Source organism: Nyctibius grandis, chromosome 1 (assembly GCF_013368605.1).
Source record: "Nyctibius grandis isolate bNycGra1 chromosome 1, bNycGra1.pri, whole genome shotgun sequence".
Taxonomy (NCBI): domain Eukaryota; kingdom Metazoa; phylum Chordata; class Aves; order Nyctibiiformes; family Nyctibiidae; genus Nyctibius; species Nyctibius grandis.
In genome coordinates, this window is record NC_090658.1 from 46,004,294 (window position 1) to 46,028,882 (window position 24,589).

At 38.9% G+C, this 24,589-nt stretch overlaps 1 protein-coding gene across 5 annotated transcripts in view; it reads left to right on the top strand.

Moving 5' to 3' along the window:
- SIPA1L2 (signal induced proliferation associated 1 like 2) overlaps positions 1-24,589 on the top strand; it is a 93,208-nt gene that overhangs the window by 33,894 nt on the left and 34,725 nt on the right. For 3 of the 5 annotated variants that reach the window (XM_068422673.1, XM_068422846.1, XM_068423000.1), the window contains exons 8-10: positions 2,090-2,364; positions 19,486-19,743; positions 23,345-23,434. In XM_068422673.1, the coding sequence (XP_068278774.1) occupies positions 2,090-2,364; positions 19,486-19,743; positions 23,345-23,434 (623 nt within the window). The remainder of the gene's footprint in view (positions 1-2,089; positions 2,365-19,485; positions 19,744-23,344; positions 23,435-24,589) is intronic. The other 2 variants (XM_068422759.1, XM_068422927.1) reach the window with 1 other exon arrangement.

Below are 24,589 nucleotides of genomic sequence, written 5' to 3' on the forward strand. Positions count from 1 at the left end.
CCCCCCACCCGAAGGGAAAGGGAAAGGGAAAAGGGAGAGAGACTTACGGGTTGGAAAGTTAAAACAGTTTTAATAAACCTATAATAATGAAAAAGAGTATAATAATAATATTGGAATAATCAAATATATACAAATATATATACAAAACCAAGATCGAGCTCCCCCGATGTCGGCAACGTCACCACCGGCACTGCAGGGCAGGCTCCGGGAAGGCCCAGGCTGGGCCTAGCGACGGTCGAGAGCTGGATTCAGGGATGCACAGATCAGGATCGGGGGCAGCAGGAAAACAGACAGAGTCCTCCTTGGACACCGGCCATAGCAGAAAGAGCAAGAGCGAGCAAGAGGGGCGAGACCCTCGTGATCCCCCCGCTTTATACCGAGAATGACGTGTATGGGATGGAATACCCTCGTTGGTCAATTTTGGGTCACCTGCCCTGTCTGCTCCCCCCTGCAGCTGCGACCCCCCCCCCTTCGGCTTTTCACTTGTAAGCAGTGAGGAATCCAGCGGTGACCTTGGTTTCTCTAAGAAAAAAGTACAGCAAGAGCCTTTCTGCACAACATCCCTACCGGTGCCTCAGCGATAACTACAAACTTCGAGCGTTATCAGTCCTGGAAGCAGACACTGTCTGCAAAAACATGCAGTTAGTTTCAGAAAGTGCAGTTATTTAGAGGAGACTTAGCTGAAAGTAAAAATCACTGAAAGGAAAATCGGCCTGGTTTAGGCCAAACCAGGACAGTGAGACTGCCCAGATTCTGGCTAAGTAGACAATAGAGGGGGAGAATGACTTTTCCAAAATAGCCTCGTGAATTAAGCTCAAGCTGTAAAACAACCTTGCAAAGACCTGTCCTATGCAGCTGACTATACAGGGCACTAGCCTCCTGACTTAAGCACATTAAATTAGATGCGTAAAGTTGAGTAATGTGTGTGTCTTTGTAATGCACGCTAAAAGCAACCGTAAACAGCACGAACGCTCTTGTGGAACAAGGCGCTCTATGGAACTGCTCTTAATGCAGCATGACCTTGGGAAGATCCCTTGATCTGTATCATAATGTATGCATCTTTAAAAAGCAGATATTTGCCTTGCTGGAGTGTTATAAAGCACTGTGTGATCTTTGAATGATACATATTATGAACAAAGATTTTTGGTAATGTTTCACAGTGGTTAAGTTTTTGTTCTAATTGTACTAATGGAGCTAAAATACATACTAGTTTTGTGACACTGACAGAAGGGAATGTTAGGGTAACTCAGCAACTTACCTTTTAATGTGGACTAGAATTTGGTCTTCTGAGTCTGGTGCAGTATCCCAGCATGCATGCTATTGTATGATTATTTTTTTCTGGGCAAAACTTGAGGACTTGTTACGTAGTATATAGAAATTAGCCTGCTTAGCAAAGTCTGAATTTGAAGGATTTTGGCTACTGTAGATATTGACAGAATTACTTTTCATTGAATATGAAGAAAGTAATTTTTTTATTTCTAAATTTCCCAATGGCATGAAAACTCTTATCCTATTTTAGTAATATCCACATCTGGAGATGGTGGTAGTTAGGAATCTGACTACAAGGCAAAATAAACCAAAGTTATCTTAATTGCTATGTTCTTGAGGAAGAAAATCTGCTAGAACTGAAGCATTTCACTCAATTTGGCTCATGTTATATTTCAAGTTTAATACTTTTAATACTGAAAAAAAAACGCCTGCACCCTGCAGTCAGTCAGCCAACGAGAATGAAGTGACTGACAGGACAGCATTTTGCTTGCTTTGTGTTTTGAAACTAAAGCAGCTGTTAAGTTTTCAATAAGTATAAATGGTATTGTGTTAATGTTGGGCAGGGGGAAGGAACTTGACATGGGTCAGCTGCTTGCTCTGGCAATGTAAGATTTTTAGCATTGTGAAATGTTTTGTTCATTTTGTTTCATGCAGAAACCTTCATTCAACCACAAATGTTAAAATAATTGTTAGTATTAGTATGTTAAAGACATTTCATGTCAAGCCATACACGGCTTTATAGTGTTTGAAAACAGACCTATTTGTATGTCCAAAGAAGTGAGTGTCCTGACAAGAGCGTAACAATCTGATACTTCTTTAGATAGTGACCAGAGGATGTGAAACCACAGAAATGACCCTTCGGAGGAATGGGTTGGGCCAACTTGGATTCCACGTGAACTTTGAAGGGATAGTGGCAGATGTGGAGCCCTTTGGTTTTGCATGGAAAGCAGGCCTACGGCAAGGGAGCCGCCTGGTTGAGATCTGCAAAGTGGCTGTGGCAACTTTGACACATGAACAAATGATTGACCTTTTACGTACATCGGTGACAGTAAAAGTGGTGATTATTCAGCCACACGAGGATGGAGCACCTAGAAGGTAATGAGCAACAGTTCTCAATGTGACATTTGTATCTGTTTGTTTGGATTTTTTTCTCTGCTACTGCTTAAACGATGTCTTTTTTATTGGAGGCCCTCAGGAAATGGATATTGTCTCTCATGTTTGGTGATGATATTATTGAGGCTCTTAAAGTTCTCTTTTCCCCAAAACCCCTATGGCTTGTAACAGAAGATAAAATGGGATCCTGTAAGAAATTTAATAGGAAATTTACTTTTATATGGCTTTGAAAGTGTAAGAAGTAAACTTCAGTGCATCATTACTGAGCTGTTATGAAAGCTGACATGACTTCTTTTCTTCCATAGGAGAATTTTATATTTTAATACTAAGTTTGAAAATTGGGAATCCTCCTCTGAAAACTGTACCTTGTCTGTCTTTGCCATTTCTCTGACTCCTGACTATTGAAAAAGATTTTTTTTATTTTTTCTTATGTTGAAATTTTAGTGAAAGTAGTGAAGTATTGGGTTCTGGACATATATGGTACCAAGGCTTAGAGTCCTCTTCACTTTCTACAGATGTCTAATTTAGTCATATTAAATACTGAATTACATCAATTTACTGATTAAATACTGAATTACGGTGAGGGTGACCGAACACTGGAACAGGCTGCCCAGAGAGGTTGTGGAGTCTCCTTCTCTGGAGACATTCAAAACCCGCCTGGACGCGTTCCTGTGTGATATGATATGGTCTAGGCAATCCTGCTCCGGCAGGGGGATTGGACTAGATCATCTTTCGAGGTCCCTTCCAGTCCCTAACATTCTGTGATTCTGTGATTCTGTGATCAATGAAATAATCAGTTAAAGCAACGAAATCTTACTGCAACATGAAATAAGTGCTCATAAAATCAGGAAAAGACTGTGCTAAAGATTATTATAGTGACTGTACCATTGTTTTCAGGGATGAAATGCAATTTTCTTTTGTCAGTATTCCTTTTTGGTAACAAAAAGATTTTTTTGCTTGTCACTCTGTTTTTGAGTATTATGAGGTAGAGAGGAAGTAGAGAAAAATTAAAACTTTATTGTAATGTGACTTTATTTCTCACATACCTTGTCTAGGCACTGTTAATTTGGCTCATTCTAAATGAGAACTGTACCAGAGTAAATTGAATTACTTGTCTTCTTGTAGAAGGACAACTTTAAATCTCTTGTTGATTTTTAATGTAACAGAAAAAACATTAGATATGTTGCTTTTGGCAAGACAACAAGCCATAAAATTTTACGTAGCATGCAGCACTGTGAAGTTGGTGCCAACAGTACACGAATACTGTTTAATTGCTGGCAATTCTCCAAGTAGTCATTGGCCTGATGAATGATACAGAAGTGCCCTTCCCTGCCTCAACCTGCATGTCGGTGTGTTGGGTTCCTTTTTGAAGAAAATGCCTGTGAATGTAGAATACCACCGTTTTGCTTAGTTGGATAGAATATGCAATTAAGCCTCTCTGCTTAGCTTTGCTATTCTCACCATCTGCTTCTGGGTATGAATTTTCACTGACTTGTTTGGTATACATTTCCAAGCTGTTTACAGAATATGAGCCTAATGAGCTGATCCTATTATTTTGAAGGTAAAAATGTGTATTTTATAGGCCCTGATGGAAAAATACATACTGTATAAATTGCTCGTATCTTCTGTGGGACGTTTTTAGAAATAAAACGTTAAAATCCCAAATCAGTGGATCAGCCACATGGCACTCAGTCTGTGTGTAGGAGGAGTTTTAACTGAGTGCCACCAAACGGAAAAATCTGCAAAAACTGTTCCTGTTTATAATTTTTTTGCATTTTTAAAACTATGTAACTAATTACTAAGGAAAATGAATTTTTTTAGAAGTATGTTTCTATTCTAAAATAAGCAAAACACCAAAGCATTTATGTTTCTTTTCAGCCTCATCTCTCTAGTATAAAAAAGAAATCGTCATTAATGCCTCTTTTTCTCAAGTATCAACTTTTCACTGAAACAGAAAGCTCTTCATTTTCCCCTTTATATCCCCAAAATATGATTAGTGATTTCAATTGCCCAACTTGAACTCCTTATCCAGGGAGTTTTGAGCTTGCCTTTTCTCAGTGTTTGTAATCTAAACAGAGCAGACAGAAAGCAATATAGCTATCAGGTGACAAGACTGAGCGTTTCAGTTGACAAACATGACCTATGACATTGTTTGTAAAATATATTAATGAGTGGGGGAATGAGGAGAAGGCAGAAAGGCATAAACGACCAGAGGTTTGGAGAAAGAAGGTAGTCTACCACAGCTACTTACTAGTTAAAACTTGTGCAAATCCATCTCCCTGTCTCGTACTCAGTTGCTTGTCTTAGCCATCAGCAATGTCTTATCTTGCAGAATCATAGAAACAGAGAATAGTTGAGGTTGCAAGGGACCTCTGAAGATTGAGTCCGACTCCATTGCTCAAAGCAAGGTCAGCTAGAGCAGATTGCTCAGGGACATGTTCACTGGGTTTTGAATATATCCAGGGGTGGAGACTCCACAACTTTGGTTCCAGTATTCAATCATCCTTACAGTAACAAATGTTTTTACTTAAATGGAATTTCCTGTATTTCAATTTGTGCACCTTGCCTCCTGTACTTTCACTGGATACAACTCTGAAGAGCCTTATTCTGTCATCTTTTCTCCCCATCAGATATTTATACAAATTGATAAGATCCCTCCTCAGCCTTCTCTTTCCCATGCTGAACAATCCCAGCACTCTCAGCCTCTCCTTGTGTTTCAGATGCTCTGATCCCTTAATGATCTTTGTAGCCCTTTTCTGGACTTGCTCCAGTATGTTCATCTCTCTCTTGTACTCTGGTATCAGATTTACCCAGAAATTTACAGGCAGTAGTTTTGGATGTAAAACAGGAGTATCTGGAGAACTAGAATCCATTTCACCTTCATTTGATAAGAAATGTCACTGTCTTTGGAGAATCTGTGTGTGGCTATATAGGGTAGAATCGGGTCTCTGTGAGTGATTTCCAGCACGCACCTGTGAGCAACAGTTAAGGCAGGTGTGCCAGCTCATCAGGAGAGAACTTCTTTACTGTCAAGTAGCTCTAATAATTATCAAATAACACTCAAAACAGACACACAGATAATTCCTTCAAAGTTGGGGGTCCATCAGTCCTTGATCCACACGTCGCACATATCTAGAAGAATGATGGTTCAAAAGCAGGAGACAGCTTCACGTGTATGCTCCAATAATTATTGCTTTCATTCACAGCTGGTTTTAGAGATTTTCTTCTAAGAAATGATACTTCAGTCTATCTGACATATATAGAACAGTAGATTTGGAGACTGAAATAAGTACCTTGAAAGTTTGACTCATCCTACGGAGCATATGATCTTCTGGCAGTTGTTTTTTTTTTTCTGTGCATTTCAGCCTTATTTCTTAGGGTAGATATTGGTAGTTTATAAAAAATTTTTACTTTAAATGCCATAATCTGGAGTTTCAAGTTCAGCCGATAAGTTTTTGTCCACAGTGCATAGATATAAGAATACATTCATCTTTGTTTCTACAAGAATCAGTTGCATTAAAAATTGACATACATTTACAAGATTATAAATATAATTTTAGCAAAATTTCATCGTTTCATGACAAATCCCCATGTATCATTTTATTAATGAGTGTCTTTCATTTACTGAGATAATCGGCTGATTTCCACTGCTTCAGAGACTAGTTTCTGCTTAGCTCTCTCTGCTGGGTTTTAGGAATACGAAGCAATGAGGACTTTCTCTTTAGGTTGCTTATTAGCACTGGTTCTTTGCTGGGATCAAATCCTGAAGTGAGTTTACACAGATTGGACATGAGTGCCGTGTAGTGTCTTGGGAGTTATACCTTTCAAATGAAAATGAGTTTCAAGTGTGCAAGAGTGATTCCAAAGCAGTCCCAGTCCCTTGGAAAAATATCAGCTGAAGTGGAGATCTTTAATCAAGTTCTTAACTTGATTTTTTTTTTTCCCTGTTAGCTTACCCACAAATCATCCTCAGTCCATCAGCCCTTTACATTTTAAAAGAAAACCAACAAAATGTCAGTGTGCATACACTGAGAATATTATCAATGAATTAACAGTGAATTTATTTTTTTTCTGCAAACTGTCTTGTATTAATTTATTTCAGCATGAAAATAATTTATTTGGAACGTTGAAGGTGCTTACAAAGGAATGTTACAGAGGGATTAGGAAATTACAGAGGAAAATTCTGCCAATAAATGCGTTTCATTCTCTGATGTAGATCCTTCTACCTGTAGTCTTGGTAGCAGTATATGCAAAAGCAATCATGGAATAAGGCCTTTCATTTACTATCCTGTAAAATTAGTGAACTTGAGACAAAGCTCCTGCTGTTTTCAGCTTGCTCCAGCAATTAAATAATCATGCACAAATTGAGAAATCATAATTATTTGCATGGCACCAGGTTGATATTTAGATAGAAATAAGAAAATGCTATTTAAAACATAAATTCTTTAAATTACAAAGCAATATTAGAACAAACATGCTGGTCAGTTGTCACGGTTTAAGGCTGGGCTGGCTATTAAACCGGTGGCAGATGCTCTCTGTTAACCCTCCTCCCCCGACCAGAAGGGGAAGGGAAAGAGAAAAAGGAGAGAGACTTACAGATTGGAAAGTTAAAACAGTTTTAATAAACTATAATAATGAAAAAGAGTATAATAATAATAATAGAAATAATTAAATATATACAAATATATAAAAAAACAAGATCGCGCTCCCCCGATGTCGGTCACGTCACCACCGGCACTGCAGGGCAGGCTCTGGGAAGGCCCAGGCTGGGCCCAGAGATGGACGGGAACCGGATTCAGGGATGCACGGATCGGGATCGGGGGCAGCAGGAAAATGGGCAGAGTCCTCTTCGGACATCGGCCATGGCAGAAGGGCACGAGACCCTCGTGATCCCCCTGCTTTATACTGAGAATGACGTGTATGGGATGGAATACCTCGTTGGTCAGTTTTGGGTCACCTGCCCTGTCCACTCCTCCCTGCAGGTGCGACCCCCCTTCGGCTCTTCACTCGTAGTCAGGGAGGAATTCAGCAGTGACCTTGGTTTCTCTAAGAATAAGTACAGCAAGAGCCTTTCTGAATAACATCCCTACTGGTGCGTCAGTGATAACTAGAAACTTTGAGCGTTATCAGCCTTAGAAGCAGATGCTGTCTGCAAAACATGCATTTAGTTTCAGAAAGTGCAGTTACTTAGAAGAGACTTAGCTGAAAGTAAAAATCACTGAAAGGAAAATTCTTTCTGTTTTAGACCAAACCAGGACATCAGCATATTCAGATCTGAATAAGTATCCTTATGTCATATTTGTTTCTATGCTATGTCCCTTCAGAATTGTTGATTTGTTCTTCTGTTGTCAATATTACCTAGTACTGCAGTGCAGTAGCTAGAATCATACACATTTTAACAGGAGAATAATGATGTTCATTCTAATTTGCTTTCACTGGTGGTGTCACAGTAGTGCTCAAGGACACTATGTCCTTAATCAGTCAAAGCCAATCAAGGAATGAAGTACTTCTAAATCCATTTTAAACTGTAGATTCTGCTAGAATGTTACTTACTACATTGAAATTTATGTGTCTGTCTTAGTTCAACTACCATTATATATAAAAAGAAATTGCTTAAGAACTGCTTAAGAAACAATTTCTAGAAAGTTTAGAAAACAAACAAAACTGTAAGCAAAATTTCCATGGATGGGCAACAAACAGAAGTTCAAGTACAACCACTATAAGAGATGTAGCAGTGGTAGCTTCCACCTGTTGGTCTGAACAAGTAACAGACTTTTCCTGCTGTTGCAGGTAATTTTGGAAATGGAAATATTTTAGTAACTATGAAACTGCCTGTGGGCCATTATTAAGTACTACTTCATTTCTTTTGAGGTTGTTTTATTCTCTTGAACTTTGTGAACTCTTTCTTACAAATAAAATAGGTGTAATGACTTTCTGTATTTTCCAGTCTTGATGCTTGTTCCTTTTAAATGATTGTGATCTTATTAGACAATTTCGTTTGTCGGGCTTTTTTTTGAGTAACGGATAGCCAGCAGAGTATAGAATGTTTGGAAAAATGCTTTTAGGAAGTGGAGGGGTTTACTGCATGGAGGAGTTCAAATCTTCTTGCAAGGGTGTTTGCCATAAGCTAGTAGGATAGTTCATAGGGCCTTTTAATTTTTTTTTTTTTTTTTTTTTTTTTTTTTTTTTTTTTTTTTTTTTTAATTAAGCCGTCTGAGCTAGAAAGAAGTCAGGTCTAGAATTGCTGGCAGGATATTGCCAGACTAACAACATTTGAGGCAGGTTAAAGCAGAAAAACCTGAAACTGAACTTTTGGTTGTAAAAGTAGAATTTGAATGTACCAAAGCTTTTAATTACCACCCCTGCTACTAACCTAAGAAGGCTGCAAATATCTCAAAACTCTAGATTATAATGGGTTTTAGAGGTAACTGAAAGAACTAGCACTAGGAAAATATAATTGTATTAATGGGAAGCCATATCATTTGCAAAAGTTAATCCTCTGTGCCCAACAAAAAATAAAATGGTAGAAATTGCTTAACTTTCTTTACTGTCAGAATTACTGTACTTCCTATAAGTTTATTAGTTTCAGGGAATGAGACATATGCACTGTGATTTAGCCTGCTGGAGACTCTTGGCAAAAACGAACTCTGTCAGAACTTTGATTAGGACCAGAGATTTTAACCTAGGCTGTTACATTTTAAGTGCAAATCCTAATAGAAAGTCAATGTCACAGTAAGACCTTTTGTCTCTACCCCTCACTGTGGAGTCTCTTCCACTTGGCCTGCCTCTGGAAGGGTGGCAGCAGCAGCAAACAGCAGAGCTTAGGCATAAGGTGTGGGCTGCCCTCTTCCCCATCTTCAATATGTGTCTTCTCTAAATAAACAAAACATCATGGTTTCCTTCTGCATAAAAGAAAAAGACTTCTTTTGTTGTTTAAAAAAATGAAAAATGTTTTCTGTCACTTTTTATAAATTCTTTTGAGCTTTTTTCTTCCCAGTATAGTTTTCAAAGAAAAGGATGTGTAAACTTGGCCTTTGCCAGTATATACAATTTGCATTTTAACACCTTACCTTAAATTCCTTGTACTTAAGAGAGTAAGGCTAAGTATGCAGCGTTACTATAATCCTTGGGAAGCTGAAACTTTATTGTACGAGCATCTTTTTCTATTTTGGTTTGCATCAAAACAAAGGAAAACCTAGGCAATGTATGTAACATATGGTCTCCACACAGAAATAGTCGAACAAAAGAACTATAAACTAAAAAGGTACAAAGTTGAAAACAGTTCTCTGATGCTTATCATATTTCTCATCCAAGTAAAAAGTCTTTCAGTTTTTCTTACATTTAGTTAAGAATGAACTCATAGCAGGAGTTAGTTATAATTGCTAAAGTTTATTACATGTACGGTTGTTACAGTCAAGCAGAAAAAAACAAAAATGCCAGGAGAAGTTCCAGGCGCTTTTTTTTTTTTTTTTTCCTTTCTCCTTTCTCTCTGTTATTCAACATGATTGAAAAAACTCAAGAGAACCACGTGTTTTTGGCATTTTGAAGCTTAATATATTACCTACTCAATTTTGGGTCAGCTTAAGAATTTTTTCATTGTAAATAACTTGGATATATATACCTACTATTATATAAAACATTTTTTAGGATCCATTTTTGTTATGTCTGGGTTGGAATGCGCAAGATCTCTGCAGAAATTGCAAGTGATTTGATCTTTACCTCGTTGAAAACCTTTTGGGTTCATGGAATCATAGGATAATTCAGGTTGGAAAGGACTATAGGGGATTATCTGGCTCAACCTCCTGCTCAAAAGTGAGTCAGCTATGAGGTCAAGCCAGGTTATTCAGGGCTTTTATCCAGTTAGGGATTCAAAAACTTCCAGGATGGAGACTGCATAACCTCTCTCTGGGAAACATATTCTACTTAGTTTTCTTTGATGAGGATTATTTGTGTTTTCCTGTATCTCCTCATGTGTGGTCTTATTCCTAATCTTGTCTCTCCAGTATATTAAAGACTACTTCCAAATCAGGATTAATTCTGAACTCACTACTTTCAGAGCTCCAAGACTTAGATCTCAATGTGGTACTGTTCCACCTACTTCATTTATCCTCTCTGTTACTTGTCATTTCCATTTCTTAAGTTGCAGCATAACGTAACTTCTACATCCCTGCTGTTAGTTTTCCAGCTCTTCTTATGGTGAATTTTGAAGGCTTTTCTCTAATGTCACAAAAATCTTTGTATTCATCTATTTTTCCCAGTGATTCTTCCTTCTTGCCAAGAGCTTCTCAAGCCTTTATTCCCCATAATTGTTGTCTTTTGAGATAGCTGTTTTCCTGTTCTCTGGGATTTGGCAACGTGACTTGCTCTGATTGTGTCCTAGTTTCAGTCAGCAGAAACTGCAGGGTTTGTTACTGCCTTACTGATCATACAAGTAAGCCAAACACCTTGGTTGGTTTAGGGTTTTTTCTCCTCTTTTATTTCCTGACTACCTTTTTTCATTCAACCTCCTGTCTGTATTTCTCTTGTCTTTTTCATACAACAATGCAGGTGTAGAGGCTCTTAGGAGGCCTCTAAATTGTTTGTCAGTTCAGCAACACAAATATTCTGTTTAAAACTGAATAGTAACACAGATCAGAAGGACAATGAGTGTATCTTCATAAAGAAGAGATTGTCACCTTCAACTCTTCATCTCTGTGACGGGACTGCCAGGACAAGAGGACAAGAGGACATATAGGACAAGAGGACATAGCCTCAAGCTTCGCCAGCGGAGATTCAGGTTGGACATTAGGAAGAATTTCTTCTCAGAAAGGGTCATTAGACATTGGAACGGGCTGCCCAGGGAGGTGGTGGAGTCACCCTCTCTGGATGTGTTTAAGAAAAGACTGGACATGGCACTTAGTGCCATGGTCTAGTTGACATGGTGGTGTTAGGGCAATGGTTGGACTCGATGATCCCAGAGGTCTCTTCCAACCTGATTGATTCTGTGATTCTGAGAGTTATCACTCGCCTTAACCCAGGAGTGATAAAGTGGGCAGCAACCTTGGCTGAGGTTGCTGTAAGCAATATTGCATACATCTATTGTGCTATGAAATTATTTTAAAGTAAAACTGACTTACTATTTTTCAAATTACATCTCCTCCTTTTTTGATGCAGTGTGACTACTGTTAATAGAATCATAGAATAGAATGGTTTGGGTTGGAAGGGACCTTAAAGATCATCTAGTTCCAACCCCCCTGCCACAGGCAGGGACACCTTTCCTCTAGACCAGGTTGCTCAAAGCCCCATCCAACCTGGCCTTAAACACTGCCAGGGAGGGGGCAGCCACAGCTTCTCTGGGCAAGCTGTTCCAGTGTCTCACCACCCTCACAGTCAAGAATTTCTTCCTAAGATCTAATCTAAATCTACCCTCTTCCAGTTTAAAACAATTACCCCTCATCCTGTCACTACATGCCCTTGTAAAAAGTGCCTCTCCAGCTTTCCTTAGGCCCCCTTCAGGTACTGGAAGGCTGCTATGAGGTCTCCCCAGAGCCTTCTCTTCTCCAGGCTGAACAGTCCCAACTCTCTCAGCCTCTCTTCATAGGAGAGGTGCTCCAGCCCTCTGATCATCTTTGTGGCCCTCCTCTGGACTTGCTCCAACAGCTCCATGTCCTTCTTATGTTGGGGACCCCAGAGCTGAACGCAGTACTCCAGGTGGGGTCTCACGAGAGCGGATATGTTTCTGAGATGTCAGAACTGGGAATTTTTGTCTTTACTTTTTGACCGAAGTTCTCTTAGACCATTTGAATCTTATCCAACATCTTGGATTTCCACTGTAGTTGGTATAGGGAGTCAGTGTAGTTGAGGGGATACCTCCAGGAGGCACTTCAGAGGGTCAGAGAAGGGAAAATGTATGTCTTAACTATACAGTGAACCTAAGCAAAACTAAGCTACTAAATTCTGCTTTTCATTTAAGTCTCTACAATTACGTGAAATTAATATGTTTTATTATGTGGATTTAATAGATTGCATGATGAGTCCTCAGTCTCACTGTGACACTTTGTGGGAACTTCTGTAGTGTAAGAACAAACATGCACTGTAATAGAAGTGATTACTTTCAAATGCAAAGTTTGAGTTAGAAGAACACAATTACCTATTGTACTGCTAGATATAGATAGACTCCTTATTGAGCAAGATTAAATTATTTGAATTGAAATGGTGATAGTAAGGGATAATTTATCAGTGTAATACAACTGGTGAACACCAGTGATTACTTCTCTATCCCTACATCCACCTTAGTGGTTCAGATCTGTGATGCATTGAACTAAAGTTAAATCGTAACCAATTATTCTAGTTTAGTTATTACCCTAACAAATCATTCATGATGCAAGAAATCGGTAGATAGTTGGGGTCCAAATAGCAAAGTCATACCCAGTAGTTGACAGTGGTAGGATATAACAGAAAAGAAAGCTTTTGTGTAGTTATCAAGGTGGCAAAATGCTGATCGTAGTATCTGAAAGCTTCTAACTTTTCCATGGAGATGAACATGTACCTTTTTTAACTAGCATCCTTGCCTAACGTAGGCCCTTCACAGAGCATTTTACAGAACCCTTGTATGGAATCTTAAATTAACATTGAAAGGTTTGGTTAACATAGTTTGAAAAATTTAATGGACTGCTTGATAATGGTTTCAGAACAAAACGCTCCTTGCAGTAACATTTGAATATTGCAGATTTTTATAGTGGACTCTTAAATTTTAGTATGCAGTCATGGCCTGCTAGCTGTATCATAGAGTCGTGCTCTTTGTAATTGCAGAGTAGGTTTTATTAACCAAATTTTTTACAGGATAATATGGCTCTTGAACCAGAGATATTAGTAGCAGTCTGTGCTTTATGTTGAAAGATTGATTTAATTAATACCAAACTATAGTGAAGGACAGGAAGTGCTGTCATTTCTGATGTGTTGTTAAGACTTGGTCACACTTGCTTGATAAATAACATGAATCTGTTTTTCAAAGTGTTATAATAAATATAATTGGGAAAGATGTTTGATATCCTCTACTTGTTGAACATAAATTTAAATATCTTTTTAAGACCATAAAAATATGGATTTGTCTTTACATAGTCTTTAAAGTGAATTTTTAAAAAAATAAAAAATTAAAATTAAAAAGTGAATTAAAAGCTATAATTCAACACCAGTACCAATGTATATTCTTCATCCAGTGGAATAAGTAACAATATTATAAATAGAAGCTGGATAATGGTCAAATTAAATATTTAATAGGAAATTGCATTTAATTTTGTGGGTTTTTTCATGCAAGATAACTTGCAGTTTGATCCACGGTGGGGATCCTTATTGGATCACAGGCATGAGGTAATTGATTTTCTTTCTTTCTGATATAGGAGGTAGCTACAATTATGACTTTACATATTTCAGTATACTGCAGTATCTGTTCTTTAGGCAGTGCTTGTGAAGCAATGAAGCATAATTTTTCATATAAATGTTGAACTGATTGGTTTGGCACTTCTAAATTAAAATTAAAAGTCTATGTGACAAAGGAAGCCATATAAAGTAGTTCCCTTTTAACCATGGAAATTTTTTGGGGACCAGTTACAACAGTCATGTTGGGGCTCTGTTTTGAATTTAAAAGTAACATTGTTAGATTTTAATACTGATTTGAAATAGAGTTGTTTTGTGAGCCTTTTTTGCAGGAACAGCGTCCTGAATAATTTTTTAATTTGTCAGAGGAATATATTTTTGTGATGTAAATAAACACAAAATTTTACGAAACTTTAAGTTATTATTCTTTGAGAGAACACTGTGTTATTTGCTATTTTAATATCATGCTTTAATTATTCAGTTAGCAAGCTGAGTCAAACTAAATAGTAGTAACTATCCCTTTTGCCTTCAAAACCCATGGCTATTTTTAGAGTACTTAAAGTACTTTATGGGGGGTATCTAATAAGGGATGCAATGACAATTACATGCTATATCTTTCTCAATTACCAAGACAAACTGTGAAATCAATATTTTAATAATAAAAGTTGGGGAGGGAGGTGTTTTGTTTCTGACACTTAAGGTCTATAGAAATGAAGAAGGAGGTGAAACGATACTAAGAAATCAGCAGAAGGATAGTTGAAATTGTAGCCTAGGTAATTGTTCAACTTCCTAGTCAAATAATGACAAACTGTATATATATGGCCACATAAAAATTATGCAGTACGCTAAACTAATACTAACCTTGCTGTGTCTCTGTACTCGGCACTGGTGAGGCCGCATCTTGAGTACTGTGTTCAGTTCTGGGCCCCGCACTTCAAGAAAGATGTTGAGGTGTTGGAGCGAGTCCAGAGGAGGGCGACCAAGCTGGTGAAGGGTCTGGAGGGTCTGTCCTACGAGGAACGGCTGAGGGAGCTGGGGTTGTTTAGCCTGGAGAAGAGGAGGCTCAGAGATGACCTTATTGCAGTCTACAGCTACCTGAAGGGAGGTTGTAGTGAAGTGGGAGTTGGCCTCTTCTCCCGGGCAACTAGAGATAGGACAAGAGGACACAGCCTTAAGCTTCGCCAGGGGAGGTTCAGGTTGGACATTAGGAAGAATTTCTTTTCAGAAAGGGTTATTAGACATTGGAATGGGCTGCCCAGGGAGGTGGTGGAGTCACCATCTCTGGATGTGTTTAAGAAAAGACTGGACATGGCACTTAGTGCCATGATCTAGTTGACATGGTGGTGTCAGGGCAACGGTTGGACTAGATGATCCCTGAGGTCTCTTCATCCTGGTTGATTCTGTGATTCTGTGATCTGTGCATTCTTTGTTTTGTTTGTTTTGTATATAAAGCTTTATGAAAGTCTTTAATTGAATAATCAATCTTAGGGTTTTTTTTCCTTTAAGAACTTTCTACATTCACGTAACATGGACCTGCTCGGGAAATGAATCAAGGTTGCATTGCTGGAGGCTGTTGTCTCCTACACCTTGGTCTTATTTGTTGCAGGCAGTGAATGAGGCAGGGAACTTTATGATGAGAGGAATGGTCTTGCCATATAAGCAGTTCAATATTGCACTGGAGAAAAGTATTCTGTGTATGCTTCAGCAGTAGAAATGTTTGCACAATTCTATGCAATTCACTTAACTTGGTCTTTCCATGGTGTTCATCGTTCTAAGAGCCCAACATGTGTTTTGTGATTTTCAGAAATATGAAACAATTTTAAAAAAATAAATACATGAACTGAGGTAGTTTAGAAGTGATGGTCTGAATAACTGTGGCATTTTCAGGGTGAGGGGAAGGCTATAGATATGTCAAATTGACCTTCTGAAATAAATTGATAATTTTATAACATTGGTTTCTCCGTAGCTCCATTCCTTGTCTGTCAGAGGAGACTGTTGGGGTGGTCTTACCTCCATAGGGAAGCTAAAACCAGAAAATCATTACTGTGAAATTCTCTGATGCTTCCAGCATGTCCGGCTATAGCTTGTCAGCAGAGTTTACACATGTCAAATTTTACTGATGCATTTTATACTGATGGCCTGCATGGATGAACAAGGAGCTCCTGGATAAACTCAGGCACAAGAAGGAAGCCTACAGAGGGTGGAAGCAATGGCAGGTAGCCTGGGAAGAATACAGGGAAATTGTCTGAGCAGGCAGGGAGCACGTTTGGAAAGCTAAAACCCTGATAGAATTAAATCTGGCCAGAGATGCCAAGGACAACAAGAAATGTTTCTATAGGTATGTCAGTGATAAAAGGAAGACTAGGGAAAATGTGGGCCCTCTCCAGAAGGAAACGGAAGACCTGGTTAGCCGGGATATGGAGAAGGCTGAGGTACTCAACAACTTCTTTGCCTCAGTCTTCACCGACAAGTGCTCTAGCCTCACCACCCAAGTTGCAGAAGGCAGAGGCAGGGACTGGAAGGATGAAGAACTGCCCACTGTAGGAGAAGAGCAGGTTCGAGACCATCTAAGGAACCTGAAGGTGCACAAGTCCATGGGACCTGATGAGGTGCATCCACAGGTCCTGAGGGAACACGCAGATGAAGTTGCTAAGCCACTATCCATCATTCTTGAGAAGTCGTGGCAGTCTGGTGAAGTTCTCACTTACTGGAAAAGAGCAAACATAACCTCCATCTTCAAGAAGGGAAAAAACGAAGACCCGGGGAACTACAGGCCAGTCAGTCTCACCTCTGTGCCTGGCAAAATCATGGAGCAGATCCTCCTGGAAACTATGCTGAGGCACACAGAAATCAAGGAGGTGATTGTTGACAGCCAACATGGCTTCACCAAGGGCAAATCATGCTTGACAAATCTGGTGGCCTTCTACGATGGGGTTACAATGCTGGTGGATAGGGGAAGAGCAACTGATGTCATCTACCTGGATTTGTGCAAAGCATTTGACACTGTCCCGCATGACATCCTTGTCTCTAAATTGGAGAGACATGGACTTGACAGATGGGCCACTTGGTGGATAAAGAATTGGCTGGATGGTCGCACTCAAAGAGTTAACGGTCAATGGCTCGATGTCCAAGGGGACACCAGTGACGAGTGGCGTTCCTCAGGGGTCAGTATTGGGACCGGTCCTGTTTAACATCTTTGTCGGCGACATGGACATTGGGATTGAGTGCGCCCTCAGCCAGTTTGCCGACGACACCAAGCTGTGCGGTGCGGTCGACACGCTGGAGGGAAGGGATGCCATCCAGAGGGACCTGGACAGGCTTGAGAGCTGGGCCTGTGCAAACCGCATGAAGTTCAACAAGGCCAAGTGCAAGGTCCTGCATGTGGGTCGGGGCAATCCCAAGCACAAATACAGGCTGGGCGGAGAATGGATTGAGAGCAGCCCTGAGGAGAAGGACTTGGGGGTGATGGTTGATAAGAAGCTCAACATGAGCTGGCAATGTGTGCTTGCAGCCCAGAAGGCCAACCATATCTTGGGCTGCATCAAAGGCAGCGTGGCCAGCAGGTCGAGGGAGGTGATCCTGCCCCTCTACTCTCCTCTCGTGAGACCCCACCTGGAGTAATGTGTCCAGCTCTGGGGCCCTCAACATAAGAAGGACATGGAGCTGTTGGAGTGAGTCCAGAGGAGGGCCACGAAGATGATCAGAGGGCTGGAGCACCTCTCCTATGAAGAGAGGCTGAGAGAGTTGGGGCTGTTCAGCCTGGAGAAGAGAAGGCTCTGGGGAGACCTTCTAGCAGCCTTCCAGTACCTGAAGGGGGCCTAAGGAAAGCTGGAGAGTGGCTTTTTACAAGGGCATGTAGTGACAGGATGAGGGGTAATTGTTTTAAACTGAAAGAGGGCTGGTTTAGATTAGATCTTAGGAAGAAATTCTTGACTGTGAGGGTAGTGAGACACTGGAACAGCTTGCCCAGAGAAGCTGTGGCTGCCCCTTCCCTGGCAGTGTTGAAGGCCAGGTTGGATGGGGCTTTGAGCAACCTGGTCTAGTGGAAAGGTGTCCCTGCCTGTGGCAGGGGGGTTGGAACTAGATGATCTTTAAGGTCCCTTCCAACTGAAACCATTCTATGATTCTATGATATTTCCGATCAAAGAATAACCTTGAAAAAAAACAGGAATTCTGAATTGTTTTGGAGCATGGTAGTGACCCCTCCTTCAGCTTGTCTTCATCACGGTGTCTTCTACCCTACATTGGCTACTAAACTCCACTCTCAATGCTTTATCCTCTATATTTTATAGTTCTTTCTTTACCTTTTTCATATGTTTGAGTGCCAGCAGGGACTGAGATTTAGTGCTACAGGATAAACAGTTTGTCTGTTTAGTACCACAAAATTCAGCAGACTGAAACATTTGACTGGATCAAACTGGGCACATACAGAGTATCTAGAATGTAACTGCTACAGTTGCACATATATCTGCTCCTCAACAACCTTGAATAATATAGTTAGCATTATTATAATATCTTTTATTTAATCTGCTTACCAGAACACTGACAATGAAAATGTTCTTTTGGAGTTTGGTTCAGAAGCTTTGGGGCACAATAATTTAATGTATGAGAATCTATACAATTTATTTGAACTGCACATTTGTGTTAAGTCTTTTGTGCCAAAAAGTTTTCAGGATTAAGACTGTAAACACTTTACACACACTCTATTACACTTTCTCTAGGTGATTTTAATTTAGTCAGAAATAATGAATGTTGAGTTTTCAACAAAAGCAAAGCTCGATCAAGACTCAGCTCAAGGGATAGAACAGAACTGTAGTTGAGACAGAGAAACAAATTTTCACTATTTCTTACTTAATGCATTGCATTAGAATTATTTAGGGTGTTTTCTTTATAGATGTTAATTTAGTACGCACTGCCTATCAGATAAATAATGAAGGCGGTATGTGAGAATACAAAATATCTGCAATGATAATCAGTGCTGGCTTAAAGTGGGTGTGAAGCTTCTATTAACTAATTTCTGCACCGATAACGCTTAATTCAAGTCCAACTTGAATGTGCCACTAACCACACTGTGAGCTTCAAGCAGAGGTTGTAAGCCAGACTCTTTCTGGTTTGTCTCTTCCTTCCACTTGTCCATTTCTCTTCCAGGCATAGAGATCCCCAGGAAGAGAGACATTAGAAAGTACAGTTTGAAAACAAATAGAAAAATATTTAGATGCCACTTAATCATTTGCATCGCAGTGTATATGCTCTGTCATTCAGTGGGGACAATCTCAATACCACTAAGAAACGTTTAGTTTGCTGCAAAGCAACAAACGTATTTTGTAATTTTGGATAGGTACATTTTTACATTAAGAAATTATTTGTATTTATGAAATTTAAACAAACTAAAGCTGATATAGAAGAACTTGATCTTTTCTGATGTCTGGATGCTTTGTTTCTACTAGTTTTTATTAAGTAAAATTTAAGCTGCGGATTAATTTATAAAAGCTTAATATTTTTTCCTTTTTGAAGGGCAAGGAGAGAGTTCAAAAACCTTTGAGCCCATGAGAGCAAATCCTTTATTTTGGAATGTTTCCTACCTCGTTGGCATGATAGTTCTGAAGCGTTTGAAGGGTTGTACGATGCTATATGAACACCTTTGGGCACCCGGAAGAAAAATATGCATATACTTCTGACTGTAGAATGCAAGATTTCTTTTTCTGTTCCCTCCAGTGAGACTGATCAGCATTTTTATTTGTCCCACAGGGGTTGTTCAGAACTTTGTCGTATACCCATGGTGGAATACAAACTTGACAGTGAAGGCACCCCATGTGAGTATAAAACCCCTTTCAGAAGAAATACCACTTGGCATCGGGTGCCGACTCCCGCTGGGCAGCCCCTCTCTCGTGCCTCTCCAATCCTAGGAACCTCTGACAGACTGCAGTGCCAGCAGCTTCTCCAGCAGGCTCAGACAGCCATTCCTCGCAGCACTTCCTTTGATAGAAAACTGCCAGATGGTGCAAGGTAATATACTCTCCATTTAATGCCTGTCATTTTCCTAATGTGCCTTACTTTGGAGAGCTCTGCTTTCTAGAACTTTGGTATGCTTATTTTTTAAACCTTATTTTATTGAGTTTTGGCAGTAATTTTAATTGTGAGGTTGTATAAAAGAGCATTCATTGAGCCCAGTTCCCTCTACCTGAAACAAGGGGCTTTTGTGGTTTGTGATGGAGGTGAACTGTACCGAGGATCCTACCGCTGAGGACAGCTGACCTGTCCCTTTAGTCCCAAACCAATAAAGTGGGAAACTGCCTTGTGACTTTTTGATCTAAACAACGGCCAGTCCCCCACCTTTTGGGAGCCTATTTAAACAAATAATGAGTGTAAATAAAATGAACTCATCCCTTTTAAAATGAATTATTTAATCTCATTACCAAGCTATTGGCATAGTTTCAAAGGGTTCTGTAACTCATTACCAGTCCTTATGCTTTGCTTTGCTTTTAATTAAATAAAGCAGAGCTTGTGATGTGAATATGTAACACCTCTTAGATGATGGGATGGTATCCTTAAATGTTAGCTCTGTTCTACTTTAAACATAATTCTTCATAAGATGAAAATTTATTTTTCAAGTTAAAAATTTGTAGATACATTTGACCTTTAAATTATTTAGGAAAACCATATGTCTTGAGCAGAACTCTCTGTCCTTTATTGTTTGCAATTATTTCTGCTTATGCCCTTTTTCCATGGGGTGGTGTAGTTCTAATTTCCAAGGAAAAACATACTGCATATTGAAAATATCTAATTGATACGAAAATCTAAAATACTAGTCTTAAATAGCTTTAAAAACTTCCAGATGAAATCATGCAATACCGCTATTGCTCTACTATCCTATTTAGTAGAAAAGAATTAGTGACTTTTTACATCGTTTGAAATATATTCAGGTAATAGTAGTACATATTTGAAAATATGTTCGTATTGTGGTCTGGGGAAGGCAGACTCCCAGTTATGACCATTTGATCATTTGTATTCTCCTCCCCTACCCCGCATCTCACCCCCTGAAAAAAAGGAGAGGTGCATTTCTGTAAGCATGTATATACTGTTATAGGACTTAAGCTTTTCCTAATGTCTTGTTACTGAAAAATCTCAATAACAGCTAGCATAAGGAAAAAATGTATCAAATGTCTAGAAATACTTCAGGATTTCTGGGGCTTTATTAAGCATACTGTATGCCAATACAGAGGAAAAAAATGAAAGCTTTCTGACATACTACTCATTTCCAAAAAACTTCACAAACATAAGTTGTGCTTGTCCTAACACTCAGCGAAGCATGTGAAAAGACGCTAAGACAGAGGCTATTTCGTGTCGTGAAGAAGTTCCCGTATTGTTTAAACAAAACAAGTGCAATGCAGAAGTGCTATTCTGGGGAGGACATGGTACAGAGTATAAATAATGAAAAGAGAGGAAAATGATGAACTGTGACATGTGGGTCTTGAAACATGAAAAGAAAGGTACCTAATTGGCAAGGTCTTTCCTCATGGGAAGAGGCATACTTGATGGCTTGGCAGAGAGATGGGCTTTAAACAAAAGAGTGTGAAGTAAGGTTGATTAGTACTTATAGGTAGTCTTGCAAGGGTGAAAACGTATACTTAGGCTAGGAAAATGATGAAGAGATTTTAGAGGGTCAGAGACCCAATATCAGTTTAGACAAATTGAAAAGTGCAAGCAGGGAGGCGCAGGTTGATAAAACAGGGAAGTTGCAGCAACCGATCTGAAAATGAGCTAACATTGAAGTCAGTGATAAAATGGTTGTTTTTAGAGATAAAAAGAGGAAGAAATAACAGAAATGTGGGCTAGATAAAGTAAAACACTTAAGCAGCAACAGTTCAACTACTGTGACATGTAGCAGTCAGGTGCCTGGTCCCTGGAGTGAAATTAAAATCTGGGAACTGAACACCTATGCTCCTGTTACAGTTCCTGAGGGGAGTTAAGTGACCTGGAGAAGACAATCCAAATATTTTACTGTTGATCAAGGAGTTTCTTCTAATTAGTCACTAAGAAATACAAGGACATTCTTGAGCTCTACTTCTGTCTTTACAAACTGCTTAATTCTGTGGCAGCTGCTCATAGCGAGTGCCTAAGAGCAAAACTTCAGTCAGACTCACTCTTCTGGTTTTTCTCACCAAGAAGTCTCCATGTGCTTTAGTCCTTGAGTCACACTTGTAGGCAAGTGCATTCTTTCACCTGGTGTCTGGAATCCATTCCTGAGAGCAGGCAGCTGCAACTCTTCTGTAAAGGAGCTGTGTGAGGCATTCACTGTGGTTCTCCTTTTGTAGCCAGCTTTTGTTTAGTAGGCTAACGGCTAGACACTTGTCTGGCAAATGGGAGGCTTGGGATCTAGACATTCCTCAGCCTGGGATAGTACAAACCAATGTCCTGGTTTTGAGGACAATGTCCTAAACATCAGTCTGGAGGCTAGAAACACGTGGGCTCGTAACTTACCCATTACCTTCCCTTAAGCTGTGCAAGAAATGAGAAGTTCTTGGTGGTAAGAAGCAAGAACACGCAACTGAATTCAACTGTAGCCTGTAGACTAATTCACTTTATTGAGAGAGGCTCAGTCCTGTGAATATTTATCAGAGAGAGACATGCTGAAAAATTAGGCACTACACTATCCACTTGTTGTGTATATGTTTGGCTGTTGGACAAAGTATAATAGATGATAATGTCTTTAAAATTTTCAAGCCAAACAGTAAAGTTTCTTATTGAATGTCCTGTCTTTGGGAAAGTGTTGTGCACAAATCCAAAACTACCTCTTTTCACCTCTTTCTGGAGTACATACGTTCATTTCTACATATAGCCTTTGAAAAAAAAGAAAAAAAGATACGAAAAAAGAAGGGAAATACAGGGAATTCAAAGTAATGTTGCTGAGGGAAATTGTATTGCAATTCTCAACTGATATGCACAAAAGTGAAGGAAGGGAGGGTGATCAAAACCAAACTTGAGCATTGCATTTCAACTGTCTGGAAATCCAAGAAGAGTAATTAGAGACATTGTTAAGACATGAGGCTCAAAAGTTTAAATAATAAGTACAAAATAATACTATTCATGAAAATCTTTTTTTATTGCTCTTCTATGTCAAATAATTAATAAAATTAAAAAAGTATTGGTGTTACCTTTTCTAAATTACTATGTTGAAAATTGGAATACATGCAAAGCAACTAACAATCATTTCTGATCCATCGTGAGAGTTTCCCACACATAAATTTAGAGACGTAATCCAGCCGCTCCGGCCCCTGAGTAATTCCAGTTGTTCAGAAGTAAAGCTAGATGTAAGGAAAATAGGTTTTGGCACTTAGTCTTTCTCTTTTTGTGCCTCTTTTATATACTCAGTTGGAAATACTTTATTAGTGATGAAATCAATAATATACTTTAAAAATACTTGTTTAAGTTTTATGAAACTAAGATAAAACTATAAATTCCCAAAATGAATATAATTAAGTGTTCATACTGCATCTGCATTATTTGTAAAAAAGAAGGTATTTTATAAAAGAAGCACAGCCCAGTTCAAATCTGAAACCCCACAAATATCTTGGTGCACTGTTAATGACTCTAGTCAACATTACAGAAGTTCTCCGAGCAACCAGTCTTCCTCCAGTGACCCAGGACCCAGCGGGAGCAGCCAGTGGAGACAGCAAGTGGGATATGATGGGTATTGGTGATTATTTTATCTTATTTTATTTTATTTTTTTAAATCTTGCTGTAGGTTCCATGCATCTTCTTTCTGAAGCAAAATTTATGTGGATGTTCTATATCATAGATTCATTTGCAAACTCTGTTAGTGTATTTTAAGACATACAGGTTTGCTGATCTTTAATGTAACATGTATGCCAATTTTAAAGTCATACTGCTTTAACTCTTTAGGACCAAATTGTTATTTTATGACTCAAGTAAATAACAAACAGTTCTTAGGTTTGCTTTCCCAGAAAAAGGCCAGAAATCAGCTAGTAACTCAGAACTGGAATAAAATAATAATTTCTCCGCCTTTTGCTTCAGAGGAAGGGTATTTGATTAAAAAATTGTCTTCAAGGTTTTAATTTCTACTGTGCTTGTTCCAGTGGCATCCATTCCGTAGCATCTCTCTTCAAAAAAGTAGCACTCTTTCAGAGGTCTCTTGTCCCTAAAAGGCTGTTGTGGTATATAGATGGTTCTTTCATATCCCTGTTAATCCCTTGATGCTAAAGTTTCAGAAGTTAGCTATCTGTGTATAAAAGACCACCCCAATATACTGTCCATGTTACAAGAATATTAAGTGAGAAATCTGTTCTAAATTATTTTCAATTTATCACTTTGTTGTATAAATATAGCTGCTGACAATACTTCTGTTATAAAATGTTGAGCTATGGCAGTATCTACATAGCATAATATAAAAGCATTCCAGACTTGTCACTTGACTTTCAGAAGCTACTTTTCAGAAAAAATGTGAATATTGAAAATATCAGTTTGACTCCTTGTCTGTAAGTTTAATATTGCTTTGGCATGACTGTGTGTGGATAAGATATTCCATGCAGCAGATATATATGCAATACCTTGGAGACTCCTCAAGGAATTTCAGTATACTCACTGAAATCTCTGGCAGCTAAATAGATGCTAATAATTCAAATAAAACTGTAGCAATTTTTTTGTCAGTAGACACATGAAAATGCATCTTGTGTCATTTTTCCAGAACAGTTATTTCTAATAGCAACCTTGTTTGTAGTGTGTTGCTTTGTGAAATAATTTAACTTCTGCAATACAGTACAAAGCAATGGATCTAGTACTAGCTTATGTGTTCTGAGTGTGAAAACCTGCAAAACTACAGATTTACTTTCCG